The sequence below is a fragment of the Humulus lupulus genome, chromosome 6, assembly GCF_963169125.1.
Source record: "Humulus lupulus chromosome 6, drHumLupu1.1, whole genome shotgun sequence".
NCBI classification, from domain to species: domain Eukaryota; kingdom Viridiplantae; phylum Streptophyta; class Magnoliopsida; order Rosales; family Cannabaceae; genus Humulus; species Humulus lupulus.
This window is the reverse complement of record NC_084798.1, coordinates 141,421,565-141,447,698: the sequence shown is the minus strand read 5'-3', so window position 1 is coordinate 141,447,698 and position 26,134 is coordinate 141,421,565. Positions and strand designations below refer to the sequence as shown.

At 36.0% G+C, this 26,134-nt stretch overlaps 1 protein-coding gene and 1 long non-coding RNA gene across 2 annotated transcripts; both read left to right on the top strand.

Moving 5' to 3' along the window:
- Positions 1–5,831: 5,831 nt before the first annotated feature.
- LOC133784216 (uncharacterized) lies at positions 5,832–6,816 on the top strand. Its single transcript, XR_009871206.1, has 3 exons — positions 5,832–5,862; positions 5,961–6,026; positions 6,582–6,816. It is a non-coding gene; the product is annotated as an uncharacterized LOC133784216 (long non-coding RNA).
- Positions 6,817–7,208: 392 nt separating this feature from the next.
- On the top strand, positions 7,209–8,771 carry LOC133784215 (7-dehydrocholesterol reductase-like). The gene is made up of 4 exons (XM_062223659.1): positions 7,209–7,285; positions 7,784–7,909; positions 8,013–8,077; positions 8,525–8,771. The coding sequence occupies exons 1-4, from the start codon at positions 7,247–7,249 to the stop codon at positions 8,589–8,591; spliced, it is 297 nt and encodes a 98-aa protein (XP_062079643.1). The 5' UTR covers positions 7,209–7,246; the 3' UTR covers positions 8,592–8,771.
- The last annotated feature ends 17,363 nt before the right edge of the window (positions 8,772–26,134 follow it).

Here is a 26,134-nt window from a genome sequence, read left to right as displayed (position 1 = left end):
ATTATATACTATTTTATCCCTAGTCACCCCATTGAGCTTATTAGACTCCCTTTCTTTCTTCACCACATGCTAGCCCAACCATATACATATCCAGTCACCATACCTTTTGAGCACCATGATTTTTCTTGAATATACGTTGAGTGTTGCATCATGAGAGAGGGTGAGAGGAGTGTGCCATTATGAGTGGTATTCTAGTATGGATTTCATTTTAAGTTTGGGGGGAGTGGATCTCATGTTGTGTCACTGCCATTGTTTTATTTAAATTTAGAAATTTATATATGCAAAAAAAAAAAAAAAAAAAAAAAAAAAGAAAAAGGAAGTGTGTTTGTAAAGAAAGAGTGCATCCCTTATCCATAAGGTCGAAAGTAAGTTTGGGGGAGTAGCTTCTTGTTAAAAAAAAAAAAAAAAAAAAAAAGGATTCTCTCATTTCCTTTCTTTCTTTCTTAGTTTCTGTCCATGTTAGCAATAAAGAATAATGGCAAGAGTGACTTTGATTTTTGGGGGTAATCTTTTGGGGAAGTGATTGTGAGCTCTTACTTGGTCTTAGGAAAATTAAGGTGCTTTTAAAGTGAAATTGAGCCTAAAATGACTTATCTTAACCACCCGCACCTAAACCTTACACTACAAGCTTGATAAAGACCTTTTGATCCTTGGTTAGTGTTTGCCTACATTAGTGGAGAGGGAATTATTAAGTCAACTTATGGAGACAATAATTAGACTTTAGGATCAAGATCTAATCTACTTTAGGGAGAATTGAGAATGTTTGGGAAGAGCTATGTATACACTTTAAGGGTAAACACTTGATTTTTGGTTTGATAACATCTTAATACTTGAGGAACTTGGCTTGCATATACACTTGAGTTAACTTTTTAATCACTGATTTGAGAGTTCTATTCCCACTTGATATGACCATGTCCAAATTGATTCCTAGTTTTGTTTTATTTTGAGTTTTTGTGTTGTGGGTTGTCTGTTATAGTTGTGTGGTGTGTTATGTCGTCTTAAGTTGTTATTTTGCGTGTGTGTCTTGTGTTAAGTTAGATTTCTTTGTTTCTTTTCTTGTCTTTTATTTTTAAAGTCATCACTCGGGCCGAGCAATGAATTAAGTTTGGGGGTGTGATACACTACAACAAATTTGACTAAATATTACATTAAAATATTACATAATTTAAAAAACTCTATTATTGATGATTAGCCAAATGGGTAGAACACGGAAGAGAAAAAAAGGGGCGGCAAATGAATTTTTTTGTTAAAACACCAGCCTTTACTTTTTCCCCAACTCTTAACTCACATTTTCATTCTCTAATATCATAAAACCAAAGCAAATGCTCTCCCCTCTGTCTCTCTCTCTCTACCATAACCTTCTCGCCTCACGCCTCTCCCCTCGGTCTGCCTCTTCCCTCGGTCTCTCTCTCTCTCTCTCTCTCTCTCGCATGGCCAACAGATGAATGGAAGGGTATAGTGCCTCACGCCTTTCCCCCTCGGTCTCTCTCTCTCTCTCTCTCTCTTGCATGGCCGACGGATGAATGGAAGGGTATAGTGCCTCACGCCTCTCCCCTCGGTCTCTCTCTCTCTTTCTCGCATGACCGACGGATGAATGGAAGGGTACAGGGGCTTCTATGTCTCAGCGATGGGCTTCGGGCAGGGACGGTACGGCGCATCATTCTTCAGCGATGGTAACTCTTTCCCTCTCACTCTCTTTTTCTCTCTTTGAGATATTCCCTCGTTCAACCTTTCTCTGTATTTGTTGCAGGTGTGCTCTAGGGTGGTGGGCTCTTCCAGCTTGAGGCGTGTAACAGGGAGACTCAGCTCATGGGTTCTACAAGGTGGCTTCCTCGTGGGTGCGACGAGTTTGACTTCAATGAGGTTATACTGCAACAAATGGATTTTATGGCTTTGGTAATTGTTTTGATTTAGTTTGAGATTGAGTTTGAAGAAAAATAATACAGTTTTGGTTTTTTTCTTCTGTTTATCTTGATTTATGGCTTGATAGAGATGATAATGGGTTTTAAGTCTCAAATACAGTAGTTTTAAGGAAAAACTGAAGTTTAGGTTTATATTTTTGCATTGAATAGTATTTTTATTTTTTTCTATGAAGTTTCAGGAAAGATAAATACAACATTTAAATTTGTGATTAACTTATTTAGTTCTAGTTGGCCAAATTCTTAGACAATTCACAGTTAATGTAATAGGGTGTTCATGTAAGATGTTAATGATGTTGGGTATTATGGTCTTGCAGCTAAGCTTCTATGGAGGGAGCTAAGCTTCTATGGAGGGGTGCTGAGTGTTGGAATGAGTGTTTAAAGCTTTTGGGCATTGCTGAAGCAGCAGAAGCATCAATGGATTCTGACCAGTTAAGCTCTGGAATTTCAGATTTTGATACTCATTTTCAAGGCCTCATAGTTTAGAAAAGGTCTCTTTCTCTCTCTCTATATATTTATATAACTGCAGTTGTCTCAACTTATTTCTATATTCTATTCCATATTTGTCATTTGTGAAATGTTCTGTTTTAACTAGTGTGAAGTATATGGTTGTTGTTGATGAATGGAATGCACTAGTACATAATGGAAAACTAGGCGAATAATGCATTTACAATAATGGAAAACATTATTGTATTTGAGTATACAATAATGTTTTTTGATTTGATAATCTGATATGGGAAATTAGTAAGGAAAGATGCTTTCATGATTCTTGATGGTGGTTTTGTACCAGGTCAGCTCAAATTATATATTTCGCTTCTTTGTTTCTTTGAGTATTTCTTCATTTTCTTGTTGCCAAGGTTATTATTTTCTTGTTTCTTTGGGTTTTCTTTAACTTTTTGTTTTGTTTTCTTGATTTATTCAGATTTTCTTTCAAAGCTCCATTTTACCTTTCCTCTGTTTTTTCATTTCCTTCTCTTTCTACTGTTTTCTATTTTTTTCTCCATTGATTTAGATACATTCTCTATGCCTCAATCTCTTTTTGCTAAGTAATCCCCCATTGATTTAGATACGAGTAATTTTATTGATTTGATTTATCAATTTTGAAAAACTAATTAATTGTATTGATAAGGTTCAAGGAGTATTGAAAGATCCAAAATGTTCATGGGGTCTTGAGGTATGTGCATCACTTGAAATAGATTTTTATCAATTCCAATTCTTAAGTATTTATATTGAAAAATTCAATCTGACTTGGCTTTTAGGTTTTAGTGCTTTTTCTTGAATGAGTTTTCAATTTTGATTTTTACTAATATTATGTGCTTAAGATGTGCACATTTGGATATATAAATATGGAGATTTCTTTATTAATAATAGGACAAATCCATAATTCATGTGTTTTGATATGAAGTTGAAATTCTGCTCTTGTATCCAACTCTAGTTTCTGTTGGTGGTTATAGTTAATTAGTGTTGGAAGATTAGGATAAAATATGTTTGCACATTTTTTGTATATTAGTGCACATTTTTTACAGTATATTTTGGACTTTATTGCAGGCTCTCCCATCGATTGGCAAGGAAATAGTTGAAGTTCGGGATATACTGCCGAGGTGGTTTGATTTACAACACATGTTTGTTGAAGGTATAGTTTATTTATTTATTTTTCAAGATTTTATATATCTTTGATTTTTTGCTCTCTTTAGGTGCATTTCCTTAATATTTAGTTCTGTTTTTGACATGGATAACAGGTGCTGGAATTAAGTATTTGTTAGAATATAATGATATCTTAATTATTTTTGGTATTTTTAATGTTAGATGATAAATTTTAAAGTTCGTAATTAAAAGATGTAAAAAACTTATGATGAAGAGTGCCTAAGTAAAGTAATGCTCTCTTATGATTCCATATATGGTGAAATCAAAGTGTTAGACAGATCTTTCATATGTTAAATTAGTCATGGTTTGTTTTATTATTTGGTTTTGAATAACAAATATGTATTTTATCCGTGTTTTTCTTTTGTTTGAATAAGGTGTCAACCTATTTATATACTCTTGCTATTTACAATTTTCTTTTCTGTTCTATACAGAAGCTGAAAGCTATTGTAGGAATTATCATTGATACATTAATAATGCCATTTTAATCTAAATTAGAGTTTATTTATTTTATATAATTCCTGCTCTAGTTTTTATACTATTCTTCTTGATTTCTCATGTCTTGATCTGGTTCTGACATAGCAGTCCTTCAAGAAAATAAAAAAGTGAAACTCGAGTAATAAGGTGAGATTTTATTGCTGAAATTTATAGCAGTACTTGTTTTAAAAATCTTATGGTTTGGTATATTTGTGGACTTGCTGGTTTATGAATTCGCTTATCTAGATTTGTTGAAGGTATGGTTCTCCTGTGTTTTCTAAATATACTTGGCAACAACGAGTTGATGCGTGCACACTTCAGGTGTCCTCTTGCTTTTTATCAAAGATTTTCTCTTTGTTCAGTTTCTAGGAAGAAGTACAGTAATGTTTATTTTTCCATCTTTACAATGGCATGTTGATTTAGCACTAAAGCTTGTGTGTTTGTTATCTATTTTATTTTTTTTATGTATTGTTTCAACTAGTAAATTGTTGAAACAATAAATTGCTGCTAGTGTAGATATTTCAACTTAGTAGCTTACATAAGTACCCATGATTTCTCTCACCACTTGTTCTTTTTCTGCAACTCATAAGAACGAGATTCATTGGCAATGACTACTAAGAAACTAAGTTGTGATAGTTAAACTTATTGAGAGGTAACACCTTTGTTCCCATAAGTTTTCTTTCATTTGTAAATCCGGTGTTCTTGATTTTCTTAGTTGTTCGAAGCTTTTTTTTTCTGGTTTTGTTGCTTGTTAATTAGGAATATATATTTTGATTTGTTTTTTGAAATTGATTTGATAATCTGATATGGGAAATTTTGGAGAATTTTAGTTGGCACTTCAGATTTGATTGGCTTACAATATTCTTGTACAGTTAAAGAGTATACAAAATTTGAACTAAAGGGCTTAACTTTCTCTTGGTACTTTAGCTTTAATATGCAAAATTTGAAACCATAGACTTCAATTTGAGTCCAATATGGGCTCCTTTCTGACCACAGGGATCTCAGCCATCATATTTTTGGTTCATTTTATAGTAGTTAGAATCTACCTCAAACAAAAATATGTTGAATAACTTGCAGCATAGCTAGAGAGCTTGATTTGGAGGAATGGACTTCCAGGACTGAAACTGCTAATGTGCTGCATGAGCCAGTATGTCTCTTTTCATCTCATCTCATCTCATCTTGCAAGTCATTTATAATTTAAGTAGTTTCTTTTTCTCTAGAGTTAATTATGAGAAATTCATAAACATTGTTTGGTAAATGAAAATTGTATTGTTCTGCTTTACTAACTCTGTTAGATCATTCCTTTTAGAGCCTGAAGTTATTATAGTATTACTCAGTTGTGTAGCATCTTTTTCATTTAAAACCGATGTCTTAGGTTTTATTCATCTTATTTTGTTTTTCAGACTTCACCTTCTGAATTATTGTAGTGATCACTAATTCACTATGATTAATGTGCATCATTATTCATTACAATGTTATTAATTAATTTGTCTGTTTTACTCTTATTTACAAATTCTTTGTGAAATGTTGGAATTTATTAGCTGATGAGATATTCTGAAATTTCATAATGTTCCAAGTGAAATATTTCTTTGTTTTAAGTTAAAGGACAGTGTTGCCGGTTAATTACTGTTTTGAAAGTTAGATGCTTATATTGTTCAGTTTGGGATTGATATAAGCAATGTGCTATATTATATCTTGGTACTTTTTTTTGGCTGTCTTCAGGTTTGGCATATTAAATCCTTCAACTGTTTATGATCATTTGGGAGAAATATATTCTGCCCTTATTTTCAGAACCTTGGTTTTTTGCATTTTATTATACATAAAAGTAAGGATTTTGAATTGTTATGTAATACAATTGTTGTTCCCCTTTCACAAATATGAACTTAGAGATACATTTTTGAGACTCTTTCTTTCTGTTTTAAGGGCCATGTGGCACCGTCTTCCACTGATTCTGGCTCGTCTGGGAACATCATAATTGATTTCTATTGGGTAAGTGTGATTCTTCTGGGATTTCTGCTTTTCTTGTTTATTAAATTTGGGATGTGGTAAATTAGAAAAAAACTGTAATGAGATAAGGTTGTGAAGGTACATGTAAATTTAGGATCTTCGACTAGGTTTTTGGAGTGTGACATTCTTTGTAAGGATAATTCACCTATCAGTTGTTCTTAAGTCTTTTTCAAGGGCTTTGTGCTATCACATGTAAATACTATTAGAAATCACAATAGTTCTCTGCTTGATTTCTTCTTCTTTTTTATTTATCTAGTTTTTTAATTTAAATAATCATAATAATAAAATTAGCACAAGTCTTGGCACCACTTGTCAACTGTCAAAAGGACTTTGAGTGGATTTTTGGTGGTGGCGGTTGTTACTTGTTTCTGTTAGTTTTTTGTTGTTGTCATTTTTACTATTTCAATTTTGCTATAGAGTATGTGCTTTGTAGCAGCTTAAACTCTGCTGGGTTACTAAGTGTATGCGGTCATTATTGAAATTTTCCCAAACCATAACATTTGAATATCCTTTCGAATTTCGATTGTCTTTTTGCAGGGTATGGAACTCTATCCTCGCATTGGTAAAAACTTCGACATTAAAGTTTTTACAAATTGCAGATTTGGAATGATGTCTTGGGCAGTTCTAGCTGTAACCTATTGCATAAAGCAGGTAGCGTCTATGGGATAGTTGTGAATTATGCCTAATTATGTCAGTAATTCAGCATCACTTTGTTTATGTCCATGGTGTTGGTTGATGTGCCAGTTGCAATATGAATTGCATTTTAGGTTTGAAACTTGGCTCGCTTACAATTTGAAATATGTGGCAGCAGTGTAGCCATTTGATTGTGTGAACTTAGACTGTTAAAGTTTTATTAACGAATCTGAGTTGCTTTGCCACAAAATCTCTACAATCCATTTCCAGCGGCCAATCATTTTCCCTCTTGTTCAAGGATTGTTTCTCTGTATAATTCATTTGAACAAAAAGAACACTTAATCTTACTTTACTGTGTGCCCGTGCAGCTGGCCTGGTGGTTATTTCTTACCTCTAAATCAGACCCGACCTTCCTGCTTTACACTTCTACAATAGATTGCTTTGTGGACACACTCTTTAGCTCTTTTGCTAGTATTTAACGTCTATCTTTTTTCTTTTTACTAGTATTGAACGTCTATATTTGCTGGGGATGCCTTGTATGGGTGCCTTCTATATATACTTCTCCTGGCATGTACCTGGTCAATCATCTCGTACACCTTGGAACTCAGGTATAAAGTTTTCTATTCTAAGTTTATTTGGTCAATAAAATGTAATATTACTGCTTTCGTTCAGGAACAGTTCCAAAATGTTTTTCAACCTTTTCAAAATGTGAACACTTTTCTGCATTACTAGAGAGTAGGAAACTATAGCAATGGCTATGTAGATACCTTGGTGGGATTCAAACTTTAGATCTTATGGAAGCAAACCACATGTCTTCCGATTTGAGCTAACTCCCCTTGGTATACACCAGTAATATTATTATTAGCTTGTAAAAGCTGTATATTTGCAATTTGATTCTAGATTTGAGTTAGAAGCTGCAAATCTATTCTACCAGCCAAATGCAAAAGTTGAATGCTTGTAACTTTGTTTGTAAGCTGCCAAGCCCATGAGATAAGCGTAGACTTGATTTTTTTTGCAACCAACCATACTTTCTTTTCTGTCCTATTTCCCCATTGTCCCTGTTAAATTAATTCTTAATTTTAGTTGTCTACTTTGCTTTGTCACAGTTGGCACTCTACATCCTAGTAGCAGGCATTCTTTGCATATACATCAACTACGACTGTGATAGGCAAAGGCAAGAGTTTCGCAGAACAAATGGCAAAGCTTTGGTTTGGGGTAAAGCTCCATCAAAGGTATATGGTTCTCTGAAACTTGTTATTTGGTTCTCATTATACATACAATTTTCTGTATATCTGCTGCTAAATCCTGCATAATTCTTCCCTTTCTGTTTCACAGATAACTGCCACTTACACTACCACAACTGGGGAAACAAAAAGCAGCATTCTTTTAACTTCGGGATGGTACGTTTTCAGGCTCTGCCATGTAAATCTGAACTAACTGGATTTTTTTTTCTTATTGGTTATGAATGCGGGGGGTTCATAACCAAGAAGAAATATTAGCTGATCCAAGTAAGTAATTTTAGCTGATCCATGTAAATATAACTGCCACTTGTGCAATATTAGCTTTCATTCATAACCACTATGTCCCAGAAATATTAGCTGCATTTTTCTGGACTGTTCCAGCTCTTTTTAAGCACGTAACTTACATTACGAGTGCTACTAGTTTATTTGCTTGTATGGGAGAGACAAACTCTGATCATGTTAGTGGTTTCTGGTCCAATAGGTGTAGACAATTTACAAACCGATGCCAGTGTAGAGAAAAATAAATAAGTAGACGAAATGAATAATGATTTGCGCGTTTTCATACAGATAAATGCATAAAATCTTGACATGTGATTGTTATTGTAGGTATGGAAAATACTGGAAATCGTACTGCGAGAAGGTTCGGTACAGGGTCATCCCCGGAATTTACTGAGAAAATGTTGCACAAGTGTTTGTTCTATGTTGAGAATGGCATGTATATTCAGCCTTTCCAAATTAAATGATGGCAGGCTGGTATCATGTTGTTGTTATTGTTGTTTTTGTAATGGTCAACTTTATGGATGTTGTATTTCTCTCATCTTCAATGACCAAAAACTTTTCTTGTTTAGGAAAATTACTATAAAGTTTTGTTTCTATTTTTCATTTTTGAAGTAAAAATTGTTCAAGATTATAAAACTTTATTATGTTATGCTTTCAAACTTAAGTTAGAACTAAGATCTCATGAAGTAGACACATTTATGGTTTGAATTAGTTATTGTTTAATGTAATACTTATGGTTTATCAATCTATTGAGAATTACATTTTATGATTAATTTTGAATTTTTTTTATCAAAATACAATAATGAAAATCTTTTAATTAAAAAAAAACCATATAAGTATACTTATCAAAATAAAATTTAAAATTTTATTACTATATGTTATGATTTAAAAGCATATTATAAGCGTAAAAAATCGTTATGGTTTATATAATATAACAAACTAAAAATGTTATTAAAATAATCAAATGTAACAGTTGAAAAGTGTTATGAAAAAAATACAAGATTAAATTTCAAATTTATAATCAAAACTCTATCTAAATGTTATTATTTGAATATTATAGCATCTAAAAATGTGTTATTGAATAGTTTAAGATAACACCGAACATAACATTAAAAAAATGTTATAGAAAAGACTGGACTTTTAATAACATGGGCTACGTTAGCATTTTCAGAAGTGCTATCAATAGTCCCAGATAGCACTTTTTAAGTGTTATGAATACTGTTTTTTCTTGTAGTGATAACTCTATATTTTAGAGTTATTAATTGAGCTTTTGGACTTAAAAAGTTAGGTGAAATTGAGTGTTTGTGCTGTTATTGTGTGGTTTTAGTCACTTTGTCTTTTAACTTTGTTTGTGTAATTTGTTTTAATTAATGATAACTCTTGTGGAAAATAATGGAATTATGTTCTAAAAATGTGGTATTTATTTTGAAGGCATAGCAAGAGGGTGCTTGGAAAGCTTAGTGAAGCATGTGGAAGGAAATCATATTAGAGCTGAAATTCTGGCTGTTGTTGCAACATCAGTTAACTTTGCTGCAGCAAAGTATGGACAGTCAGCAGCATAAAATCTGTACACTTGGCATGTACTTAGATGAGGTGGAAAGGAGCTGCAACTTCTGAAAAGGAACAGAATTTTGTCCCCCACGTGTAGAGAGAGAAGGAAAGGGTTTATACCCTTTGTGAGCCCAAAAAAAAATGGGTTATCTTCTTCACCCAAAAGAATAGAGAGAGAAGGAGTGTACCAGCCGCCCAAGCTCCATTGAAGGGGTTTTCTCTGAATTTCTTTGAGCTGAATCATCAAGAAGAGAAGAGGCAAGAGAAGGAAGCTAGAAGAAGAAGAGGATTAAGAGTTAGAAGACAAGAAGAGAATATCTCTATCAATTTGGCTTGTTTTTCTAAACTCTACTTTCATATAATTTATTTTCTTTTTCGTCTTTCCTTGAACTCTTGAGATAATGCTGAATATTTATTGTGGTGATTTGGGTATTTTTACTATGACTTAAGTTATTTGTGTTAGGGGTATTGATGAACCCTAATTTGCAATTGCCCCCAAAGTGTTGACTATTTTATGAAAATTTTCTCTTGTTCAGTTAAGCTATTTTTATTGTGCAAATCTCTTGCTTGAGAATGATCAACTTATGTGAGAGACAAGCAAGTTTTAATTCCGGAAGGGTAAAAATTAGTGGAAATGCTTGATTGATGCATGTTGGTACTTTTGTATTGATTAGTGAATAACTTAGGAATATTTTATTCACCTTGCAAACTTGAAGGATTGATGTTAGGAATTATGTTCTTGAAATTAAATTTAGCATAGGAATATGCGAATCTAATTGATGGAATTTTAACATGAGCATTTGGAAAAATGGCATGTGCATTAAATTGGAAATCCTAGTTACAAGAGAACTTTGCTATGAACTTTGTTGCAACATCAGGGGCAAAACTACAAATTAGGGGGATTTGATATGCCTAACTTTTATCATCATAGTAATAGCAATTTTTCATTTTCCAGCTTTATTGTTAACCGCTTAAATTAATTATTTAATTCTTTTTGTCCTTTAGTTTAATTGATTAGTCATAAAAAAAAAGGGATAGTTAATTGCACCCTAAATTGTTTGATGATGACTTTTACAATATTTGTTTAGCAATCCTTGAGGAGACGATAAAAATTACTTTCATTATATTACTTGTTCAACGATTGTGTACACTTGCACACACTTAGGAAAATCCGCAACAGCAACCTTCCATGTTCAATCATCTTGTAGTCTAATGTGGTCCACTCTAAGGATCTAACCCTATAACATTTTAGCTTCCAATATACGAATATCAGATCTTACTATCCATTTAAACTTCCTAGTTACAATATGCTTAAGGAGGTAGTACAATGTTCATTTAGGATATCCATCTCAACACCAGATTCCATCGGATTACTCATCCGATCTTCATCTCTAAATTCATACTACGATGGTAGGATTCCTAACAAGGATTCCTCTTTCTGAATTTCATTATCCATAGAAATATATATATCCGTCCACAACCAATCACAGGTGCTATATCAATTTCAATCATTACCTTTTCTGACCTTGCTGTAATCCGTGGCATCCTATCCAACCGGCACAAACCTTCCCAAGTAAGAGATCAACTTCCAAATTTATTTTCCCCTTGTACAGTCAAGGGTTTCTAACATGAATCACCCAATAAGTCTCACCGGATCCTGGTCTTAGGGTTATTCCTCTACAAATGACCAAGCGCTCAAATCCCTTACGCTATGCATTCACCGTTAACTTAATGTTCCATTTGTATCGACCATGTTCCCATTCTTTCACCTACCACGAGGCACAAGCCATCATCCCTTCGGGCTATATCCAAGCACATCTCAGCCTTTGATGCACCGCTTACAGTTTCATGTTTTAAACAAAGACAAAGTCCTTTACACTACTGTTTTCTATCCATCCATTACACACAGATTCCTATACCACAGGGTCTTATCCAATCCTTATTCTGTCTTTTGAAAATGTGGTACAAAATTATCCATTCAGTCTAACTTTAAGTTCCTCTGCCATCCCCATCTCTGGTGTTGCTGTCTTCAAAGATACTTCAAGAAGTAGATGGCATGTCCACCGGTCTCATTGTGCTTCTTATCCCTCAGATATTCTTCAATAATTTCTTTGTGGCTTTTGATTGAATCTTTTCATACTTGATCCTTTCTCTTCCTGTAGCATGACCCTAAATACCATTAGAGAAAATTAAGCTAACACCTTCTGGAGCCTTACCCGTGACCCTGCTTCTCCAGTCTTAGTATCATCAGTGTAGTAGTCATCCACATTCTGCTTGTAACTGGGGAAGTAGTTCTACATATCCTTAACGAACCTAGATGTGACTCTTTCAAATCGTTCCTGTACAATTTGCTTGTCGAACTTACCTGTGATGTTGAAGCATAAATTAGTTAAGAACATTTACTGATAATCTATCACACCCCACTTGGTACAAGTAATAATTCATGAAATGTCTCTTTCTTTGATCCTCAGCTAGTAATAACTAGATCGAAGATCAATTCCTAAAGACATTGTTCTGTCTTGTAACCGGGCATTTAAACTCTTCATCCTTAACAGGCGATGTCAACGAATCTCACGATACGATGCTCCATCTAATCAATCCCTAAGTCAAATACTTCTTCAACTGAACTAGTAATTCTTTCTGCCAAACTAATATCATTCTTCATAATGCGCCTGATACCGAATCTATCCATAGCCAAAACGTGAAGCGTACCCAACCACTTCTTACATACCCATCTAAATCCCTACCGACCAACTTAGTTTCCATTCAGTCCAACTAATATACTTCAAGTGATGTCCCCTACAATCCATTATTTTCCCTTATCTAATAGATTAGCTCTCACTCAGTCCCATATCAACGCTCTCATATGACGAGCTTAATCACTTCCATTACGAATCCCTTTTCTACTTGTATTCCAATTCTTCTTTTAGAAATTTCTAATTCTTTCCCAACATGCACTAATATCACAAACCCCTCGTACAATAACCTTAAGACATATACTTCATATCTGATCTCTCCTGGGAGATACGCAACACAGAACTCTTTCAACTCGTTATATAACCAAGAACGAGGACTATCAAGTCAACTGGTCACCTCCGAGAAACTAGCTTCGGGCTTCGAATGTAACAAGGCATTTCAGTCTTCCATTCTCTAATCATGGGCAATCCCTAATTCTCCATAACATACTAAACCATTCCATGTGGATAACATGTCCTTACCTGGCATCTTTTGAGATGGCGTCTCCTGCTTCTGGTACATACTAAATAACTTCACTAGGCCTCATCACTGTCTTGACGGCTATCCAGTAAACCAGACATCTTCCTGTCAAAACTAGGAGCCATAAAACTGTCAGGGCTTCTTCTTTTCAGATTACTGAGCATCTGCCCTTACTAAATCCCACAAATGGGAATACCGTCATCTGCATTTCTTTCCCTATGGCATTCACGCTCCATACCTCATTTCTTATATCTTAAATAACATGGCCCACCATGCTGCCCAAGCACAGTTGAAAATCTCATGCACTGGAGCGACCATAATGCTCTGGGCCATCCTAGAGTGTAATCCTTAAATGCATCATCATTTCTGGCTACATCCACTTGTATCAACTTCCAAAGCGGATTGACCAACCCACCAAACTATGCATTAGTTATCAAATTTCATTGCTACTAAATACAATCATATTCATCATGCTTTCCAAATACCAACAAGCAGATACATCATATAAGTTAAATTTAAACAATTAACCACATGCAATCAATATACAAATCGTTATCCAAATATTCATCCACATGCGATAACAATGCTAATCAACACACCTCAATATCATCACACATCAGTCAAGGGCCAGGCCCTATCAGAATCTTATGCTCCATATTAATCATACAAATTAATGCATTAATATTTCATTCAAGCATTTAGCATATAATCTCATGTATTCAATTACAAAATCCCAAGTCGAGCTTATCTTTAGCGGTAAGTGTACAGCCTAGGAACCCTTAATCCTAGATTGCTCTAATACCAAGTGGTAATGCCCGGGATAACCAAGACCCTTACACTGTGTGTTTAAAAATAGTGCAGGACTTGCTAATCAAGTCTTTTAAATAAAAATTTGATCCTAAATTCATAAAAAGTTAGGTTTAAAAGATTTTGGTCATACCTAGATAATTTTCATTAAAACAAATATTTAGTACATGGGATCCCAAAAACGAGGTATAAATAACAGATTTACAAAATTTGCAAAAGTTATACACAATCAAGGCCATTCTAATGGAAAAATATACATTTTAGGATTTCATCCTTGTACAATCTCTCGACCGTGGCTGACGAGCACCTGACAATGTACACCTTGCCCCTATAGCTCTCGAACTAATGGTTGAACCATCTTACCCTTGCCATTACCTGCACCACGTAGCACCCGTGAGCTGAGCCCTAGCAAGAAAACCATCACATCATAAATATTCAATAACGAGAATCAAATAATTTATAAGACATTAACAAGATATTTAGCAGGCCATAACAGGCACAACAAATCAGTGACGACAATCAAAGAATCATCAGTCAATCATCCAGGTATTCAACAAGCCATTAGCATCAGATTAACAATAGTAAACACATTCCTAATCAACAGTTTCTCACAATCATCATACAATACTTAGGGTCAACACTCTTCGGCGGCACCCTCAATTTAACCCACTGACTCCAGTTCGCTTAGGCCGAGCTCAATTACTATTAAGTTAACCTCAACTCTCAGTGGCTGAGCTGCGTCCTGTGCACAAATATCAGTCTCGACACTCTTAGGTTGTTTATTTCATGCTCACATGGCATATCATAATCATACAAAATTTGTATTCAAATATAAGGAACCCTATTCCCAACACAGCCACATAAAAGGGTGCATTTTTCTTATCTTAAATTTCGAGCAGAGATAATAAAGTGGTCCCGAGCACAATCCTCAGTCCCAAAACTTGGCGAACACTTAATCCCAATCCTTAAATGGTACTTTAATGAGTTTATAGTCCAAAGAAAAATCCCGGGACCAATCTCGCGCTTTCAGGACGTCTAATTCGACCAAACGGGGTGGTGAAATCATCCCACGAGCCCCTGAGCAAAAACCCTAAAAAGTACCCAAAAATGAAGTTTTGAAAGCTGAGTAGCTCTACAACGCTACCTAATGGGTGCTACAGTGCTAGAGTTAGTGACTCTAGCCCCCAAAATCGCAACCTAGCACTGTAGCACTCCCAACCTAGCACTACAACGCTAACACTAGCATTCAGAAATTCTGGGTTTTCTCTTCGAATTTCCCCGAGAAAAAATTCCCAAAATCCATCCCTCAAGACCTCTGAACCTAGAATTAACAAAACACATCTCCCCAATTCAAGACCAAGCCAACTACAAATTCAAGATTAAATTACATATTTCCAACCATCAAAACCTTAGCAATTAAACTACAATCACCACCCCAATCAGCAGCTATTAACACCTATATACTAAGAATTAACACATGTTCTGACCCAGATACTTTATCAAAACCACCAACAATTTCACCATACAATTCATATACAAGAACCCAAAATTTACCTAAACCAACCAACCAATAATCAGAGATTAAGACGAAAGCTTTTACCTCAAATTGTAGCCCAATTACCCGGCTGAGTTCCCTAGTTGGTTAGCTTCACCTCCTCAAGCCTTACCTTCAATTTAGCTCCCCAAAATGAAAGTCAAATGCCCAAGTTCACATCCTTTTTTTTTCTTAGCTTTAGAGCACACAATTGAGAGAGAGAGAGAGGAGGAATCGAGAAAGAGAAAGAGTTGGAGACTTCTTTTTTTCTTTCTTTCTTTTCTATTTAGTTCTAGATACCTTTCTGAGTATATCCTTAGACTTAGGAAAATACTATTTTGCCCTCCCATATAAAACATAGTTCCTTAATTCATATAAGGGTAAAGTCGTCATTCTCCCCAATTCTCGCTAATTCCTCCAATGTTCACACTATTATCAGATAATCTCGTCATCCAATTAATTACCAATTATTTACCCAATGTCTAATAATCCCCGATATATTTTCTAAATTCCCAAAAATACTCCGAGGCTCCCTCGAGCCGGGTATAAATCCCTGTTGTGACTATTTAACCAATCCGCTCACTATGACCGTCTCAAGCCATATACTGCGAATATATCCACGTAATAATGTGGTCTCAACAATTTATCACATATAATTACATTTATGCCCTCAATGGGCCAAAATTACATATATGGCCTTAAAAGCTAAACAGGGGAAAAATGCATATTTAATACTCATAAACATGCATTAATCATTTATTCACATATAAACCAATTATGCCCTCCTGACACACTAATCAAGGCCCTTAAGCCTTATTCGAAATTTTGGTTCGTTACAGAGACCACTTTTTAGATAATGGAATATTTATCATACTTGAATCACTCACTCCTGCTTTCTCTGCATTCACAATTGGATTAGGCTTTACAAACCTTTGTTTGTATTACAACTGAATGAAAAAATCATACAAGTAAATCGATCGCATAGAATATTTAAACACAAATTACATAAACATAGTGGATAAAATTTTGGAGTAGACCTTCCATAAATAATAAACCCTAGGGACATAAAATCGCATGCTATGATTTTATGTGAGATACAATAGTTACAAGGCTTGACACAAATGAAGATATTTTGTCCAAAAATCTCTATTCCTAGCCTTCCCTTTGAAGATGCTTGAAGCTACAACAAGTGGAATGAGATTGGGATTCACATGCCTTGGGACTCCATGCCAATCAATCTTTCTTGATGAAGATCTTGGAGCTAAAGAGAGAGAGAAAGTTCTTCTTTAGTGAGAGAAAGAGGTGAGTGATCAAGTCACCAATTAACTCATTTGAACGCCTTAAATATAATAGGATCCTCATTAGACTCAACGAATGAGATTAGAGCATTTAAAATTAAGTTTTGGAGCTAAAACACGTAATCGTACAGACATTACATAACGAACGAGGCAATGCATCGCATGGCACCAGGTGAAGCATCACTTGCCAGTTGATACATTGCCCTATACTAAGTGACACATTTCCTAGTACTTCACTCTCTAGGGTTTTGGGAGCCCAGGCGATGTGTCGCCTTTTAAGAGGCAACGTATTGCCGATGCCTTTGTAATACGCGTCCATGAGGTGTCTCAATACACCTCCAAACGCTCCCAAATTTTTTGGATACTGTTATATACTCCAAATAAACATTTTGGGCCCAAAATTTTGATTTAAAAATGCCTATACTCAAAGTCAACTTTCACTTGTTGACTTCTGTAAAATTGTTTTAGCATCTCTTCATGCTTAAACAGTTCCACTATGTATTTAAGAAATCTCAACATTTCCCACTTGGTTAAATATATCCTCTCTGTTCTAGTCAATGATATTAGCACATAAAGTAAAGTACTTTTTGGGTTTTAACTTTACCTTAGTGAAAACACTACAATGCTTAAATTGAAATGCTAAGGTATTCTTAAAAGATTGAACCCAACATTCCTAGTGATAAAAATAGGTAATGTCTCACACACTTCTATCTAATGACTTAAGTATTTCCTAATGTTCATGCCCAAAACTATTAATGGCCTCGTGCTTGATCCATTCATGAACACACTGGAGAGAAAACTCTTACTCTCTTGAGAGGTAGCCCACCTCTAGGTTATCATAGGTAAAATTATCTTTGCTGCCTTTGGAGATGCTTGTTACTCTTAACTGAATTTCATTAAAAGCCTTAGGATTAACCCTCACTTTGGTAGCAACCAACTTTAACTCACCCCTTGATGAGACTTTAAATTGTTAATGTTGATACTATTCCCTTGTCGAATGACTTCTTCTTACCCATTGAACTCTACACTTGATGTAAACAAGTTTTGAGTTGGGTTTTCGCCATTGGGGAGTCTATATGTCAAGGAGTTTTAGTCCCATCCCTCTATTTGTGGAACTAACAAAATCTCTCCCAAGAGGTTTGGTAAATGGTTCTGCTAGGTTCTCATATGATTTCACATATGAAATTGATATGATACTCTTATTCATAAATTCCCTCACATAGTCATGTCTTAGACTTACATGTCTAGACTTCCCATTGTAAATCTTGTTGTATGCTCTAATCAAAGTAGATTGATTATCACAATGTATTGAAATCGTCAATACATCAATCGTGGTTCTTGGTATCTCAAACATGAGATCCTTAACCACTTAGTCTCTTTGCCGGTTGCCGCTAGAGCTACAAACTCGGATTCCATTGTTGAGTGACATATACATGTTTGTTTCTAAGAACCCCAAGAAACTGTATCCCCACCAAGGGTGAACACCCAAACATTTGTGGAGAGATTATCTCATACATCCGATATCCAACTTGAATCGTTATATCCCTCAAGTACCTTAGGAAACTTAGAATAATTGAGGCATGACTCTTTGGTCCTTTTAAGGTATCATAACACTCTTTCAACTGCCTTCCAATGTAAGATACTTGGATTTCTAGTAAACATACTAAGTTTACTAACCGCAAATGCAATGTCCACTCTGGTACAATGAGCGACATACATCAAACTCCCAATTGCACTTGTATACTCTAGTTGAGCTACCACTCTCCCTTCATTCTTTTCAAGTTTTAGACTTGAATTGAAGGGTGTGATTGCCTCTTGGATATTGAGATGACCAAACTTGTCAATTATTTTCTCAATATAATGAGCTTGACCTAAGGCATATCCATCAACAATCCTTCTAACTTTAATACCTGAAATGATATCAACCTCTCCAAGGACCTTTATGTTGAAGTTAGAAGATAGAAACCTCTTTGTTTCTATTATGCCTTTCATGTCTTTACTCACTATCAACATATCATCAATATATAGACACAAAGATGACATAGTCATCACAAGTCTTAGAATATAAGCACTTGTCTGCACTATTGTATCTAAACTCATCTAAACCAATGGTCTCATATAATGATTTGATATGCCTATACACCTTATGTTCATTCTCGTTTAGAACAAACCCTTTTTGGTTGTTCCATGTACACCTCCTCATCGAGGTTGCCATTTAGGAATGTCGTCTTGGGATCCATTTGATGATCATGTATGTTGTGTATTTATGATAAGTAAAACAACAATCTTATAGATGTTACCCTTGCCACTGGTGCATAGGTATCAAAATAATCTATGCCCTCCTTTTGTCTAAACCCTTTGGCCACCAATCTTGCCTTATTGGCTTGAATGGGCCCATTAGTATGGTACTTCTTTTGAAATACCCACTTACACCCTATTGGCTTTGATCCTTGTAGTAGATCAACAATATCCCAAGTGTGGTTTGACATGATTGAATCCATCTCAATATTTATTACTTCTTTCCAAAAGTTAGAGTCTCTTGAGGACACAGGCTTTTGTAAAGTCTTAGGATCATCCTCCACTTGAAGTACCATATGATACTTCTTTATTTCTCCCTTATGGTTTCCCTCTTTTAGATAAAGAGTCTCCACTTTAGAGGTTTCACTTTGTGATCCTATCACTTTGAGCCTTTGGCTCCATCTAGCCAATATAGGTTGTTCTTCATCCCTTGAAGGTAACTCCTCTTGAGTTCCTTCCAATAAGATTGGTTCTTCGAGGCTTATTATCACTGTATAAAAAACTCTCAAATAACTCAACTTCTCTTGATTAAATCATTACATTAGACTCCAAGTCTAGTAGCCTATAGGCCTTGCTATTTGAGGCATAGCCTACAAACACACATTTGATGACCCTTGGACCTAACTTAGTCCTTTTAGGCTCCGTGCTCTTGAATTAAGCAAGGCACTCCCCACACTTTGATATATCCTAGGTTGGGCCTCTTTCCCTTCCATATCTTATAAAGAAATGTTTAGAATATTACAAGCGGTAAGCAAGGCTTCACCCCATAAAGCAAAAATCAAATTAGCATGTAATAGGATAGCATTAATCATTTCGACATAGGTTCTATTCTTTCTTTCCACTATACCATTTTGTTTGAGAGTACATTCATGTATTATACCATGCATCTCACAAAACACATTAAACTCATTGGAAAAGTATTCACCACCCCAATCACTTTAATTACCCTTTTTACTCCTTGATTTTAAACTTTGGCTTTATAGATTTTAAACATGCTAGAGGCCTCATCGTTATTCTTAAGCAAATATACATATGTGAATCTAGAACAATCATCAATAAAGGTAATAAAATAACTATGTCCTCCTCTAGTAATTATTCCATACAAGTCACACAAATCACTATGTATCAAGTCTAACAAATTATTTTTCCTTTCAACATTAGGAAAAACTTCTTTACCATCTTACATTTAACACCTAATTCACATTTGTCATGCTCAACATCATTGCATACAATAGAACCACATTTAATAAATCTTTTAATTGTACTAAATCCTATATGAGCAAGTCTATTATGCCACAAAATTATAGAAACAAAACCAAGCTCATAAGATGAAGATGAGCATGCATTATTATCAAAACCATTGTCCTTGTTACACAATTTAATCATCCCATCGCAAACTTAATCCTTTCCCAGAAAATAGTTGCCCTTGGATAAAATTATCATACCGCCCTCAAACACTGCTTTGATACCCTGTTTGCTCAACACATGCTCACTCACAAGATTCTTACTCATATTCGGAACATACAACACATAGGTCAAAAGAACCTTCTTTTCGGAGGTGAAGTAAAGATCAACATTCCTCTTGCTCAACATCTTAGACCTTTGCTCATTCCCCATTTGGATCTTATGCCCATCATTTGACTCCTTAAAAGTCTTCAAGACCTTTCTATCATAGGTTACGTGAATGGTGGCACAATGGTCATCCACCACCATTGCACCTTTCCTTGGATGAAATTCACCTCACTTAAAGTGGCAACCAACTCCTCTTGAGTTGTGTTAACTTTAAATCCATTGTTATATGACTTTTGATACTTACATTCTCTAGCCAAGTGACCAATTTTCCACAAACAAAACAAGGGCCTCTCAGACCCTTGAGTTACCCTTCATTCTTTCTTGGAACCAGATGAGTATCTTTCTTTGATTGGGGTTTCTTATGATTCTTCCCTTTGGATTGAGAGGGTGTCTCTATGGCATTAGACTTGGATGTCCCAACATTGGACTCTTCCATACTCTTGTCTCTTTAAATCCTTAGGTATTTTAAGATTTCTTCCAAACATATCTCTTCATTGTTATAGAGAATCTTCTTCCTATAGCCTCTCCAAGATGGAGGTAGTTTGGCTATAATCCCTCCCAAAATGAAGGGTTTCGACAATGTTTTCTTGATGGTGGACAACTTATTCACAATAATTTTATGCTCATGAATTTGGGGAAGTAAGGGTTTAGCATCAAAGAATTTAAATTCCATATATTGAGGGATGAGAATTTTTTTTTTACCTTCTTCTTCAGTTTTGTATTTCTTCTCAAGAGCTTCCCATATCTCCTTAGCCAATGTTGTATTTGTGTAGAGATCATAAAGACGATCTGACAATGCATTGAGAATGTGGCTGTTGTGAAATTTCTACTACGCAAGTGTACCTAGTCAAGTAAGTAATGATAATAGAAGTAAAGCATCGTTCCCAAAGATAATTGATCTACTAATTACCAAAAGTAAACTTTAATTTATATTTGACTAACGAAAATAGAGTGAAAATTAACTACGAACGATAAACTAAAATAGCATAATTAAATTAATGAAAATTCAACAAAGAAAATATTATAGCATTTTAACTTCATCAACCTTCAATTCTAGTGAAATAGTAATACAATTAATATGATTCTTCTAACTATGATTATAGCACGTTTACTATTGAAAATTCTATTCTCTTTCAAGATATAAAATATTCAGTTTACCATTGAATTTTCTACATGTCTGTGATAAATTCTACACACAAACCGCATTAAGAACTGAAACCTAGTTGCTACACAAACCAATTTGATACTTTAGTTCTAAATTGAAATCTATGTCTATTTCCTATAGATATTCTAATTCTCACTTTTCAGATGTTGAATTGAAGCCAAAACTCATGCAAAAGATGGTCAGTCAATTACAAGCATTAAACATAAGAACAATAGATAATCATAGATTCAAGAAATCATAGAAACTTCATTAAAGATGAAAAGAATATCCAGGGACTACATTTGTAATGCCCAACTACCCAAGAGTCGTTACCATGTGATTTTAAAATGTGCCAATAGCTCGCTAATCGAGGTTCTAGACTGAAAAGTGTGATGAAATTGGAATAAAACCTCAGTTAATGAAAATTAAGTAGAAAAGGTTTCGACATCATTAAAGTTATAAAAGAGATAAGGCACAGTTGACCTAAGCGCAAAATCAAATGTCTACAATGTCCCTCGAAACAACCCCGACCATGGGGGCCAGGTAGGTCGAACATGTACATGCAGTTTCATGCCCTCCAACTCATGCTTGGTCGACCTTTCCTTTTCCCTTACCTGCACCAAAGAGAACACGTGAGCAAAGACCAGCAAGAAAACTCCACACATAGCATATGAAAATTCAATCCAGTAAATGCATAATTTTAATCAGATAACAGACTATTCACATAATGACCTATGCCAACCTAGGTGCTTTACCAGGCACTGGGTTCATGGTCTTCACTGAATGGGTGAGTACAATACCATAGATGGCCATGACACGGCACCCTACATTCAACATGCATGTTTCCATTCGACTTGCATTCAACATGCTTTCCATCGTTCAATTAAGCATGCTTATCTTCCCCAGTAGCGGATCAAACAAGTTGTCGATCCTTGGCATTGGATACTTATTCTTAATATTCAGCTCTCAGTAGTCAATGCACATTCTTAAGGATCCATCCTTCTTCTTGACAAACAACAATGCAGAACCCAATGGAAAAAAGATGGGTCTGATGAATCCTAGATCAAGTAACTCCTGCAACTGAATCTTCAATTCCTTCAATTCTCCTGGAGCCATCCTATAGGGTATCCTTGATACTGGCTCCACCCCTGGCGCCAACTTTATAACAAACTCAATCTCTTGGTGTGGTGGCAACCTTGGCAGGTCTGTTGGGAATGCATCAGGAAACTCACATACTAGTATGGTCTCATCCGGTCCAACTGAAACGTTCCTAGAGGTATCCACTATGTTCGCTAGGAATCTCTTGCAACCTTCTTGCAATAGGTCTCTAGCCTTCAGTGTAGAGATCATAGGCACTTGTGGTCCACTCACTGTCCCCCACAAACACAAAGGGTTCCTCCCTTTCCAGTTAAAAAGTTACCATTCTTCGCTTCCAGTCTATTGTTGCTCCATACTTTGATAACCAATCCATTCCCAGAATCATATCAAAGTCATTCATAGCCAGTATAATCAGGTCCACAGACAACTCCCTACTATTTATCTATACGGGTAATGCTCTAACCCATCTCCTAGAGACTACCAATTCCCAGTTGGAAACAAAGTCCTCAATCCCCTAGCACCCAAATGACAAGGTCTACGCTATCACCCTAGGAAATACAAACAAATGAGTAGCTCCTCAATAAATAAATGCAGAAAATGAATAATTGGAACTAGAAATCTAACTCGTCACAACCAAGGGACTAGCCTCAGCCTCTGTTTGGGTAAAGGTAAACACTCTGGCTAGAGTGAGACTGTCACTCTTCTTCGGTTCTTCCTTCCTGGCTCATGGGCAATCTTTCCTCAGGTGGCTGACACTCCCACATATGAAGCACGCACTGACTCTACATTCCCCTAGATGACTCTAGAAAATTTTCGTCCTCCAAATTTACCTGAACAGTTCGGGATATTGACTCTTCATATCTGACTCCAGCTCCTAGGTCGCTTCCTTGTCCTTGCTATTCCTCTATAATACCTTAACCAAAGGTATATTTTTATTCCTTAGGACCTTGTCCTTTCTGTATAGTATCTGGATTTGTTGTTCCTCATAGGAGAGATCTGCCTAAAGCTTCAGATCTTCGTAACTCAACAGATGAGTCACATCTGATACATACCTCTGAAGAGCTAAAACATGAAATATGTTATGCAATGCCGACAGTGTCGGTGGTAAGGCCAACCTATAGGCCATCTGACCAATTCTCTCCAAGATATCAAATGGACCTACAAATCTAGGGCTTAGCTTGACCTTCTTCCCAAATCTTCTCACCCCTTTCCATGGCGAGACTCTATGGAAGACATAGTCTCCCACCTGGAACTCCACGCTCCTGCATTTGGGATCTGCCTAACTTTTCTGTTTTCTTTGAGAAGCAAGCATCCGAGCTCTAATATTCTCAATGGTCTCATTGGCCCTCTCAATTTCCTCAGGACCTAAGTATCTCCTTTCTCTTGTCCCATCCCAATGAATGGGAGATCTGCATTTCATACCATATAACATCTCATAAGGAGCCACCCCAATGGTCGACTGATATCTATTGTTGTAGGAAAACTCTATTAAAGGAAGATACTTACTCCATGACCCACCAAATTTTAGCACGCATGCTTGCAACATGTCTTCTAATATCAGGATCTTCTTCTCAGATTGTCCATCTATCGGAGGATGATAAGCAGTACTGAACTTCAATTGTGTACCCATGGCCTTCTACAAACTTCCCCAGAACTTGGATGTAAAAGTGGGGTTCCGCTCTGACAGGATCAACCTCGGTACCCCATGAAGGTGTACAAATTCTCTCACGTAGGGATCTGCGTATTGATCAACTGTATAGGTAGTACTTACTTGTAAGATGTGAGCTGACTTGGTGTATCGATCCATGATAACCCATACTGAATCATGTTGACCCACAGTCCTCGATAACCCTACCATGAAATCCATTGTGATGTCCTTTCATTTCCACTCTTGGATGTCTAGAGGCTATAATAGCCCTACTGGTCTCTGATGCTCACCCTTGACCTGTTGACATGTCAAGCACTTAGCTACATACTCTACTACATCCCTCTTCATCCCAGGCAACCAATACAACGATCTCACATCCTGATACATCTTCGTAGTGCCAGGATGCAAAGAGTAAGGAGTAGTATGAGATTCATCCAGAATCTCCCACCTCATAGCATTGTCCATTAGAACACATAACCGGCCTTTGTATCTCAACAAGCCCATATCTGACATTGTATAATCTTTGAATACTCTAGCTAGAACATCCTCTCTGATCTTAGTCAGCTGTGGATTACCTAACTGACCTTCCTTTATTCTCTCCAACAGCATAGACTATATCATAATGTTTGCCAACTGACCCACTAGCAACTCTATGCCACCTCTGGTCATATCCTTCGCTAACTCTCTGGATATTAGCCTTGCACTGAAAATATGTCCCGGACCCTTTAGGCTCAAAGCATCTACTACCAGGTTAGCCTTTCCTGGATGATACAAAATTTGATAGTCATAATCTTTTACTAACTCCAGCCAATGCCTTTGTCTCATGTTCAGATCTTTCTGTGTGAAGAAGTACTTCAGGCTCTTGTGGTCAGTATAAATCTCACACTTCTCTCCATAAAGGTAATGCCTCCATACCTTTAATGTGAATACCACTTCTACCAATTCCAAATCATGAGTGGGGTATCTCTGTTCATATTCTTTCAACTGAAATGAGGCATAAGCAATCACCTTTCCTGACTGCATCAGAACACAACCCAAACACTGATGTCAAGCATCGCAGTATATCACAAACTTCTCCTGATCTCTTGGAAGACTCAAAACTGGAGCTGTAATCAACCTCTGCTTCAGTTCCTGGAAGTTGATCTCACACTTATCTAACCACACAAATCTCCGATTCTTGCGTGTCAGTTCAGTCAATGAAGTGGCAATCTTTAAGAATCCTTCCACAAAACACCAATAATAACCTTCCAATCCAAGGAAAATTCTAACCTCCGAAGCATTCTTTGGCCTTGGCCAATCCATGACCATCCCAACCCTGGCTGGGTCCACCTTAATCCCCTCCTTACTAAGAATGTGCCCAAGGAAAGTTACCTGAGATAACCAAAACTCACATTTCTTGAATTTTACAAACAATTTGCATTCCCTCAGTCTCTGTAGAACCAACCTCAGATGTTGCTCATGTTCTAACTTTGACTGAGAATAAACCAGAATATCATCAACAAAGGCGATCACAAACTGGTCCAAATAATCCTTGAACACTCTATTCATCAAATCCATAAAAGTAGCTGGGGCATTACTCAACACAAAGGACATGACTAAGAACTCATAATGACCATAACTGGTTCGAAAAGCCGTCTTCAATATATCTCCCTCCTTGACCCTCAACTGAAGATAACTAGATCGAAGGTCTATCTTTGAGAATACCCTTTTACCTTGCAACAAATAAAACATAGTATTTATCCTTGGCATAGGATACTTGTTCTTGATTGTT